Source organism: Malania oleifera, chromosome 3 (genome assembly GCF_029873635.1).
Source record: "Malania oleifera isolate guangnan ecotype guangnan chromosome 3, ASM2987363v1, whole genome shotgun sequence".
Taxonomy (NCBI): domain Eukaryota; kingdom Viridiplantae; phylum Streptophyta; class Magnoliopsida; order Santalales; family Ximeniaceae; genus Malania; species Malania oleifera.
In genome coordinates this window covers 92,951,243-92,963,364 of record NC_080419.1, presented here as the reverse complement: position 1 = coordinate 92,963,364, position 12,122 = coordinate 92,951,243, and the positions used below count along the sequence as shown (strand labels likewise).

Below are 12,122 nucleotides of genomic sequence, written 5' to 3'. Positions count from 1 at the left end.
ATTCAAACCACTAACACAGTGCCTTGGTGCTGCCATCATACACACAAACCAGCGGACAATTTTGATTTACTTCCACTCTTCTATTTCTGTGAACATTGCTACAGATCTTGAGTCTCTATGATCAAGTCATTAAAGCTAAATAAAGCTTTCATAGAAATCTCGGACCCAAAAACTGAAGCACTGCTCATCTCCAGGAAACTGAATCACGACCACTGCCCCTGGTTCGTTCAACACTTTGGATCATCATTTGCAGAAACAACCATCATTAGAGAAATCTGAGCCCTGATGCTCCAACCATAGTATTAAAAATCAGTGCTTAACAGCCGTTACTAATATTACGTAATGGTATCAGTGGCTTCCAAGACCATTACGGGGCAATATCTCAGAGGTACGCAGATTCACAACTGTAACGGCTGTTACGGAGTGTTATGGGCTGTTACAGACCGTTAGAGGCCATTACAAGCTGTTACAGTGCTAGACTGGCTGTGAATAACTAAAACAGATTTTTTAATCCCTTTTTGGCACTTTCCCCTCTCTTTTCCCCTTATTTAAGCTTAGAAACTCAATTTTAAGTTGGTTTATTTAGCCCGTGATTTTTTTATTAAAATTAATTTTTTAAGTTTATTTTCCTCGACATTTAGTATGCATTTCTTCAATAATTACCATTAAAATAAACTCAACTTTTTCTATCATTAAATTACATATGTTCATATTCTAAATTCTTTCAATTTAATTTTTTTCTATTTTTCTTACACCTAGTTTGGAGACTAAATAGATTCTATTGTATACAATTTTGTTCTTGGTTAGCATATGAACATCATATACTTTATTTTTTGGATAACAAAAACTCCAGCAAAGACTAAAAGACTAGAAAAGATGGCATTATATATTTTATATTTCTTTATATTAATGACTTCTTAGTTTGAATTTCACCTATAATCAATAAAGTAGTGAAAAGTAGCAAATGCATGCTTCTTCTTGCCAATAGCAACTAAAACAACCAAGATGGCATCCAATACTTGTAGTATATCTCACATTTAATTTAAAAATTGATTAAAATTCACAAAACATCATTTAAAGCATTAGCATATAGGATTTTAGGATCAAAACATGTGAATCTATATATTTTTAAGAAGTTTGCCAACGCAAAAAATGAATTCACACACACAATAATCATTATCCGCTACCTAACATTCGTGACGGCCGCGATCATTACATTATGACCATACAGTAACGTGGACCATCACCGTTATTTAAAACCATGGCTCCAACCATCCCAACACCAAATTTTAGTCACCATCTGACCACAGCATGACCTCATGTGCCAACAGAAGATGTTCCTGCAGCAACTAGACGTTCTCCTTCCTGGTGTTTCAGGCAACATCACCAAGATCATTAGATTCCCCGTCCTGTAATCTATCGGCCACCAGAAAATTATCACAGGAGATTTGTCAATGGCAGCACATGCTCCCCACAGGCAAGCAGAGTGAAATACCCCAGTTTCTCATTTTGCAGCTCCATTTTTTGTTCCAGTTGGATAAATGACCAACAGCTGCAATAGTTTCAGTTGTCTTCGCGAGAAATTGACTCTTCGCAAGAGATATTGGACTGCCAGGGTGGAATACAGATTTTAGATGAGAAATTTGTTCTGTTAGCATCAAAATAATGATTCTGTTCACACATGTTGAGACTTTACTGCGAGAAATTGGGTGATCTCTGTGAGATGCTGAGAATTACAGCAAAATATTGAAGATCAAGAGTGAGAAATTGCATGCAAAGACATTGCAGGAGGAGCTGAGCATGATTGCAAGGCAATCTTTAGGGTACTTGGTGAGGTAAGAAATTCACATATTGAGGGTGTTTAAATGATTAGTGAAATTAGTAAAACTGCTTTGCTCCATGTTTCATGCTCCCATTTAGAAAGGAAAATAAAAATAAATAATAAGGCATCCTAAGCCACAAGGCTCCCTGTTTAGTGAGAGTAGGGGGAGGGTCGTCACAATGTACAGTCTTACTCCTGTGCTTTATGCAAAGAGGTTGTTTCCTTGGACTCAAACCCTGACCAACCAATCATAAAGGAGCAACCTTACCATTGATCCAAGCCAACCCCCCCCCCCCCCTCCTCTTCAAAAGAAAATAAAGAAGGGGAAAAATAAACAAAAAAGAAACTAAAAAGGAAAAAGAAAAAAACCACTGCTACCTTTCTTTGCGTCAATACCTTCGACATATTGTCTCTTTCACGTCCTTGTTTATGCCATATTTAGAATATTTAGCCATGTGCTGCTGCAGATGCAGAATGTAGCATTGCAACAACATTTATCATTAACTTTAGTGTCTGCATTGTAGTAATTTCAGGATACATATTATACTTGCAGAAAATTGAGGGTGAACTTTGGCCCAATGGTTAGTGTGTTACACCCAAACTCAAAGGTCTCACATTCAAATCACAAAGATAACCTCTCCAAATGTGAAAGTGGGGTTAAGGACATCATGCCCTTCCCAAAACCCCGACTGTTTGGTTCGCAGAATAGAATTCAGGTAGGAAAGGAATCGAGGCATGAATGGAATCAAGGCAGGAATGGAATCTTGTACTGCAATTACTGTGTTTGATTAGTCTCACAGGACTATCAGAAATAAGAATTGCAGTTTCTAAGGTATTCCTGAATGGAGATGGAATTGAATGAAAAATAAGTAAGTTGCCAAAAAATGTCCCGCTGCAGAATTATTTGTTTTAGCAATCCTATTAAGAATATTAATATGGTTTAACTTCATTATATTCTGAAGTTAATAGTTTTATCCATTTATTACAAAATTTATATTTATATATTTGCAATGGGTATATAGACTAGTTGAACTAACAGTTATGCATCAAAGATATTGGGAAAAAATTTGAATACCTAGGAGATTAGTCAGACAACGGAATCTACTAAACAACACCGGCAATAGGAATTTTACCGGAAGGGGGCCAAAAAAAAAAAGCATACCGTAGACAGAAAAAAGACAAACAATACCAATAACAACCCCCCACCCCCACAAAAAATATATATATCTCAGCCACTAGATTCAAAATTCGTAGACAGTGCAAATGTAGAAATATTATTTGTGTAGAAATATTTTTTTTATAGAATTTTTGTAGAAATATTATTTCAGCGCAGAAGTATATGGGAAATCAACCTGGTTTTGCTGCATAGTGCAACTGGAAGTTTGGAACAATCTGATTTCCATTACACTTTTAACTATCAGTAAAACTATGATTGAACAATTGGATATCAATCACTCAACCCACAAATCAAAATAAACAGAACGTGAGACACGAAGCAAAAATACTGTTTCCCAATGATAGATGAAGTTGCATACGAATGACTCCATTTGTAGAAACCCTATTCATAGGGCATCATCCATCAATGATGATTTTACAAACATTTTCTCCACACTTAAGGTAGGTTTGGAAAAGCTTGATATTTTTCCCAAGGTACGATAAATGGCATTCCTTTTTCTAATAATTTGTCACCATATTGTTGGATCTATACATATATCCACAGCAACTATATATCAACAAAATTCTTTAACACAATTTGGCCAGACAATTCTCAATCTATTCATGTAAAACCACAAGTTTGACTCTGAACTATCTAATATCAAATAGAAATGAAACAAATTCACTTAAGACTCACAAATGCAGCAACAAAACCTGATTTTTAATGCTGGCAGCGGCAATGTCTTACTTCTAATATCAAATTATCACGTTTACTTGCAAAATAGAAGATCCACAATCACAATATTATACTGCAGATGAAAATATCATGGAAGAAGCCCTATCATGGCTGAAGGCAAATTCTCGTGAAACTGGCAGTTACAGGGGACTCCGACAACTTTTCTCACGTGCATCACTGGTGCATGAGGCATTGGTAGCAGCTTTCCAGCGATGATATTTGGGGTGAAGGGAGATCATGGAATGGGGGGTACAATGGTATTGGTGGTGTAATGAGAAAAGCACAGTAGGTTAGGGTTTCAAAGAGCTGATGGCAGAATAATCTTCTACCAGCACATGGGAATTCGTTGGTGATTGGACGGTGATGAAATTTTTGAGAGGAGGCTTTCAGAAGGTTGTTTCTGATGGCATGGAAGGTGTTGCGAAAATTTCCCAGGGAAAGGAAGTTTGAAAAGTGAGGGCACAGCTGGAATTTTTGAAGAAGTGCAGAACTGCTCTTCAGTTTTTTTTTTTTTCCTATATCTAGGACTGGTGATGATGAAGAACAGGGACTGAAAGTTAGAAATAGACAGAGATGGAAAGAATCAAGAAAAATAAACAGAGAGAGTTAGAAATCAGAGAGAGTTTTGGGAAAGTATTAGAAATAAGAGGGAAAGGAAGAGGAGGAGGAGAGAATCACAGAAGAAGAAAAGAGAAAGAAGGAAGAAGGGAAGACAGAGTGAAAGGGGAAGATAGGGGTATTGAAATGGAAGAACGGAGGGCGTGGTTGGGTTCTGATACTAAATGATGCAGGGGCAGCGTCAAGGATGTGCAGCCATGCAAGAGATTAGAAGAAATTGACGAGAAGAAGGAAGCGTAATAGAGGAGATACAAGGAAGAAACTCATGTTCAATTCAAATTCAACAACTACCTACAACATGGCTTCACACACTAATTATAAGAAAGCCCCTAAACACATGAAATTACATATATACCAATAAAAATACATTACATCACAAACATACCCCTAGAATACACAAATATTACAAGCAAGCCTCCAAATACACATAATACTATACGAATTAAACTAAACACATAATAAACAGCTCACTAAACCAACAAACCCTTGACCCAATTCTACTTAATTATTCTCCAACAAGGATCTTCCGAGGTCTTGCTTCTTGACCTACATCACAACATTAATGCTATTTTATGTCATTTAAAAAAACATTGCCAAACCCTAACCCCTGGAAAATATGCGTGGGTGTGTGTGTTCACACAAGACCACCTTGACAAAGCTTCCTATCTACTTTATGTCCCTCTTTCCTAAACCAGCTTCAAGTGCCAAGAGACTTGAAGGAATTCAAAGGACATTCCTTTCGGGAAGAATTTAAATATCACCTCATCAAGTGGGGAATGGTTAAACAACCCATTTGTTCTAGAGGATAATGGTTGAAATCCTCCATACTTTCAATAAAGACCTTGGGAAATCTTTGTGGAGATTTATGAAGGAAGAGAACCACATTTGCAGGGACTCATTGCTACTAAATATGGACTCAAGCATAACGAATGGATCACTCATGCTAGTAGAGGACCCTAAGGTGTGGGGGTTTGGAAATTATTGAATAATTGGGTAAAATGGAAGACCTAATCGCAATGATAGGTCTCTCCCTCTATTTATACTATACATTAGAGTACATACGAATGACCATAATACCCTTATTATCACTTATTAAAATAACATTAACATACTAATAACGCTAAATGACCAAGATAACCATCAACACTCCCCCTCAAGCTAGAGCATATATGTCATCTGCACCTAGCTCGTTACAAATGAATTTGACACGAGCACCCCCTAGGCTCGGTAAATAAATTAGTGAGCTGCAAATCATACTTCACATGAGTGGTGGTCATAAGCTTTTGCACAAGTTTCATGGTAGTAATCAGCTTTTGCACAAGTTTCATGGTGGTAATGAGCTTTTGCACAAGTTCTCCCGAACGAAGTGGCAATCAACTTCAGTGTGTTTAGTCTGCTCATGGAAGACTAAATTGGAGGCAATATGAATCACGAATCAGTAATCACAATATCATCCACATGTACAATAAGCAAAATCCTGTTGAATGGAGTGTAATGATAAAATACAGAATGATCAACTACTTACCGTCGAAGGCAAAACTCAAGTACTACAACACTAAATCGACCAAACCATGCCTAGGAAATTGTTCTAAACCATATAATGACTTCTTGAGCCAACACACTAAGCTTGGGAGACTCTAAATTGACCAAACCATGCTTGGGAAACTATTTTAAACCATATAATGACTTCTTGAGCCGACACACTACATTTGGCTCCCCCCTTAGCAACAAACCCAAGTGGTTGCTCCATATAGACCTCCTCCTAAAGGTCACCATGTAAAAAAGCATTCTTAACATCTAACTGGTGTAAAGGCCAATGATAGGTGGTGGCTAAAGAGATGAACAAATGTACTAAGGCAAGTTTGGCGATAGGGGAGAATGTGTTTGAATGGTCCAAACCATACACCTAAGTATGTCCTTGAGCAACAAGGTGGCCCTTCAATCAAGCCACGAAACCATCTAGATTGACCTTCATAGTGACACCCAACGACAACTAATCACAGACTTATCAACAGGAAGAGGTACCAACTCCCAAGTATCATATCCTGTAGTGTATGCATTTCTTCTATCATTACATTTCTCCACTCAAAATGGGACACGCTTTAGAAATAGTCTTTGGAAAAGCAAAGAAGAAAAAGTACTAACAAAAAAAACCGTAGTATGAGGATGACAAGAAATCATAACTTGGATGTTGGGTACAAGTGCATTTACCTTTTCAAACAGCAAAAAGAGGATCACCCACTTTGGAAAGAGGATCATTTGATGAGGGAACTAGAGGCGTAGAGGTGGAAGCTAGAGGAGGCTCTCCTCCCTTGAGTTGTCATGTGTACACTCGCAAATTGGGACGATCCAAACAATAAGAAGGACTCAAACTAGATGAAGATGTAAGAAGACTAAATAGAGGAAATAGGTTAGGATCGGGAAGGCTAGGCAGAGGAAGGGACTCATCAAGGTCAACAAAACTTTAAGAATCAAAATAGTATGGTCTAGACTCAAAAAGGGTGACATCAGTAGAGACAAAGAATCCATGTAAAGTAAGGCTATCGATATCCTTCCGGAGTATAGGAATAACCTATAATTATATATTTGATAGCACGAGGATCCAACTTATCCCTTTTTGGATTTAACTGATGAACGAAGGACACATAGCCGAACATACAGGAAGGAAAGGAGAACAAAAGAGCCTTAGGGAAGATAAGTGAACAGAGTATTTTACCACCCAAGCATAGAAGATAGAATTTTATTAATGAGAGAGGAAGCAATGAGCACAACATCAATCCAAAAAACTTTGGGGACATTCATTTGATACAATAGGATTCAAGTGACTTCAAGAATATGTCTATTTTTCTGCTTTGCAACTCCAATTTGTTGTGGAGTGTGAGCATAAGGTGACTAATGGATCATGCCAAAGTTAGTCATATACATAGTGAATTGAGTACTGAAGTACTCCTTAGCATTACCACTATGAAGTATTCATACTGGCATATCAAACTAAGTAATTTGACAACGAAAGGCATAAAAGGTGTTACACAACTCATAACAGCCTTTCATTGGATACAACCAAGTCATTAAGGAGTAATCATTCACAAATGCAACAAAGTATCAAAACCCCAACTTAAACATACCATGACTAGGACCGAAACATCGAATGACTAACATAAACGGGCTAACGGCTCTTTTATTGACTTTGGAGGGAAAAGGAACACAATGATGCTTTCCTAATTCACAAGACTAAAATTCAAGGTTAGACTTGAAACTCAAAGTAGGAACTAGTTGCTTTAACTTGTCCAATGATGGATGACCAAAGCAACAATGGATTTGATACGATGTGGCAGCAAACTACAGGCAAAAGGAGAAGAGAGTAACTCAAAAAGTAGTAAAGTCAACCAACCTCACACTATGCCAATCTTCTTCCTCGTCTTCAAATCCTAAACAAAAACAAAATCAAGAAACGTTACAAAGCAATTTAGTAACTTCGTAATTTTTTTAGAAACATGAGATTAAAGGGGGATTTAGGAATGTAAAAAATAGAAGAAAAAGAGACGCAGGGAGTAGAATTCACTATTCCTATTCCCCTAACAACAATAGTGGACCTATTAGCAAGGGAAACTTGAGATAGATTTTTAAAATACTTTGGTGCCACTTGTCATATGGTCAGTAGCGGCAGAGTCAATAATTCAAGGACTAGTGATAAAGATAACGAGTAACAAACAAACGTGTAATAGTCTTGGACCCAACTTCAGTGAGGTATTGTCCACTTTGGCCCATTGGCCTCACGAGTTTGTCCTATAAAAAACACCTCACATCGTTGGAGCCCAAACCATCCTTATAAGCTCAAGATCTCCCTAGTACACATCGGAAGTGGGACTGTGAAAAGTTCTCCAATCTAATCTCTGACGTCCTCATCAAAGTGATCTCCCTAGTACACATCCAATGTGAGACCGTGACAGGCTCTCCTGTCCAATCTTTGACGTCCCGTCAGGGTGGCTTACACCTCTGTGTTGGATCCATTCAAATGATAGTACCCCCAGGGCGGATCCACTCACATGATAGCACCCCCAGGGTCGCTATAATACCAAATGTAATGGTTTTGGGCCCAACACCGGTGATGCATTGTCCGCTTTCACCCATTGACCTCATGAGTTTGTCCTATAAAAGATGTCTCACATTGTTAGAGCCCAAATTATCCTTATAAACCTAAGATCTCCCTAATACACATCTGATGTAGGACCATGAAAAAACGGTATGAATATTTTTCTGAGCAAATGATGCAATGTGTCTCAAAATAGTGTCTTCACTGTCAGACTTTTATGCAGGAAGCTCTCTCCAATGGGAACAAATTGCAGCAACCTCCGGTGGATTCACATCTAGAAGACAACAGCCCCTACAAAGGTCAATCTTCCTGTTTGAGAGGCAACACACAGAAAAATATTAACCCCAAAAAAACTTGCAAAACCATTTCCGACAGTTGTTTCTTTCCATGGCTGATGCAAAATCACTTGATCACTTCCTCCTGCACTGACCTTAGACCAGACACCTTTGGAGCATGGCTCTGTCTTTTCCCAAACATCAGTGGATTACTGCCAGCTCTATGGGAGGAGTGTTTTGGGCTTGAAAAGGCATTTGAATCATGAAGGAGGAAGAGAAAGGCTTTAAATCTCATTCCTCTTGCCATATTTTGCTGTGCTTGGAAGGAATGGGACAAGAAAGCCTTCAAAGATTCAATTACACTGCTTCATATCTGTATAGAGCAGTGGACTGCTGCTGTTTCCAGGTGGCACGGTGGGCAAGTTGGGAATGACCATAATGTAATTCTTGATTTTTGTCGCACCTCAAGAGGGCAGTTGCCTGTTTGTATTCTGGTTTGGCATCCCCTTGATGCCCCATTAATATAACTCCTTTTATCGATCAAATATATATATATTTAGAAACAATCATCCCCAACATGGAGTTACTGGCACTCGTTGCAATGAAACTATGATTCAAATTACTAAGCCCCATTTATTAAGCACTGGAAGAGCAAAGTTACATATCAGGCTAGTTGCTATATTGTCGTGCAAAAATTTTTGCACCAACTGATAAAGTGGAGATTAGGCAAGAGCCCCAAGAGTTAACTTCTAAAAATAAGCATTTTCAATACTTTTGTTCCCTTTTCTTTTATCAAATATCCATGCACTAGAAGAAAGTAAGGCAAAGAAAAGTTCTAAGGAGGGCGCACCCAGCAACACTCCAATGGCATCAAAATTCAGCAAACTAAGTCCACAACAGTAGCCACGCTATCAGGTAGAAGTTGTTGAATCTTACAAGTGCAACCAAATTATGGTAGATTTTTTACCTAGACTTGATTGAGCTGTAACATGCAGTCATTATATTAATATATTCTAAACGAGACAATTATCTAGTGTTGGACCCACTAAGTGAGGTTCTGGGATGGTGGATCTAGATACAGCCCCCTTTGGCATTCTCTACACTAACTGTCACCCTTAAGACACAAAAAATACACAATCCTACTCTTGCAAACCCAAGACTTTTTACCAATGTATAAAAAGAGCACAGACCACAATGGAATAACCTTTTACATGCTCTAAAAAGAAAATAAAACACACCTCACTACAAAAATTCAAAATAGATAACCCAAAGAGCAGACTACTATCAAGCTAAAGCAGGTACCTTCATATCAGGCTCCCTGATATTTGCATGAAGCCACTCAACAGAAACAACAGGTTCATTAGCGGACACGGACAGTGTGGTGAAAGCAGCTTGGTTCCCAACTACTGATGCAGCCATAGAAGAGAGAGACAAACCAGAAGATTTATGCCCCAAATAGACAGGGTCAGCCCACAAATAATGTGGTCTTTTCTGCAATTAGTAATGAACCATTACACAATCAGATCTCAGTCAAGAGAACATAATGCAAATATGTAATGGTTGACTAGAAGAAACCAAGACCTTCCAAAATAATAATAAATACTTAAAGAGGATTACTAGCAGCAATTGTCCCCTTATACACTCTCCCTCTTATTAGACCACTTTGCACTTTTAGAAAAGAAAAAAAAGGGCTAAACAACCCTTAACTTTATAAAAAAAGTTTTTTTTTTTAAATGTAGCATTGAGGATTCAAAATCGCCTCCAAGTGCCTACCTCATATGTTTCAAATAGTCCAGTCGCAGGGAGCAACTGCTCCTGGCAATGGCATCCCTCATCTGTTAACAGTAGACAGGGAATTCCTCATTGGATAATTACCTAACAGTTATCTTTAGTCTGATCTTTTGAATTTTCTAAAACATACATTTTTAACTACTCATTTATCAACTAAACAAAAAGGCATAATAATAAATAAGACGGTTATTTTAAAAATAAAACAATAACAATATAAGTAACAAGCTAAATTCATCACCTGTGCTACAAAACTGCAAAACTTAAATGGCGCTGAAGTCCCAAAAAAAGGTGGATTTACACTTGCTGACACCAATTATTTATGCATATCTCCACTCTAGTCTCCAATCTCTAATATCTAATACTAGAACGGGATTCCCCAAACTTGGTCCGGTTTTTAAAATACTCAAAATACCTCTATAACTACCCACAACAGCTTTCTTAATCAAACTAGAATGCCCTTCAACTTTTATTTATTTTCTCTACAATTATTTCTTCAGATTCAAAAAAAAAAATATATATATATATATATATATATATATATATATATATATATAGCGAGAGAGCCGTGGAGCACGCAGCGATCAAGAATCAAGACATGAAACAATACACAGTATTGAAAATCAGAAACAACTTAAAATTTTTAGAACGTGAACCCAGATAATAAAATCAACCAATTGAACGAAAGCTCCGCATTAAATGGATTTTTTTTTTTTATGAACACAAAGCATATACAAGCAACAGAACCAAAACAAACGCAAAACAAAAGCAAAAAGTTGCACAAATACAATCGAAATTCACTAGTGAAAACCCCACATAAAGATATTTCATGAAGATGGAATAAGTAGGAGATTGGAGAAAGGGAGAGGTAGGGATGGGCTTACCTTGAGCAGAGAGGAGAAGAGTTGAGGCTTGTGGAAGAAAGAAACTGAAGGTTGATAGAAGCGATGAGCCAAGAGAACAGATGTTCTCGTGAAAAGGGCGGATGCCATTCGGAACTCAGAGGACTTCAGATTGCATAGAAAGGGATTTGACAGATTTTGAGGGCTTTTTTGTATCAAGTGATTACGGAGAAAGAAAGGCAGAGAAGTGGCCGGATTGATGGAAAGCGACAGCTTCTAAGTAAGCAGAGAACGCCGCTTTCTGAAGAATTGCTTGAGGCTCCGTTTGCGCGAAGAGAGTACTCAATTAAGCGGTCGCGGGGCGGTCCTCCAAGTGAGAAATTCAATCATTTGCATAAAAAATTAGGAGAAGATTTTCGTCCCCCCTGCGGACAAGAGAATTACGGCATCCTCATTTCTTGAGGGGACCTAATTCCCTAATTTATAAATCTATATAAGTTAGTAATAACCACACACAATAAGTGGGTTTTACTGATTTATAAATATTCAGTTGTAATAATATTTTTATGAGAGACCTCCAAATTTTATATTAGATCTTTTTATTTAAAGGAAGCTTTCTCTCCGTCTCTCTTATCGTTCTCGTTAGCTCTATCGACCCCCCCTATCATTCACCCAGTGCACATTATGGCTCCCCCAACCATCCATAGTATTTCTCTCACGAATTCCTTGATAGTTCATGTTTCTTTTTTCAACACAATACTCCAACAAGCTAAATTGAGCAAGTTTATGTATT

At 37.7% G+C, this 12,122-nt stretch overlaps 1 protein-coding gene across 1 annotated transcript in view; it reads right to left on the bottom strand.

Moving 5' to 3' along the window:
• The window catches only part of LOC131150597 (thiosulfate/3-mercaptopyruvate sulfurtransferase 1, mitochondrial), a 52,553-nt gene extending 40,712 nt beyond the window's left edge, over positions 1-11,841 (bottom strand). The window contains exons 1-2 of the mRNA XM_058101419.1: positions 11,372-11,841; positions 10,002-10,190 (exon numbers count right to left, since the gene is read on the bottom strand). Of these exons, the coding sequence (XP_057957402.1) occupies positions 10,002-10,190; positions 11,372-11,479 (297 nt within the window). The 5' untranslated portion in view covers positions 11,480-11,841. The remainder of the gene's footprint in view (positions 1-10,001; positions 10,191-11,371) is intronic.
• Positions 11,842-12,122: the final 281 nt, after the last annotated feature.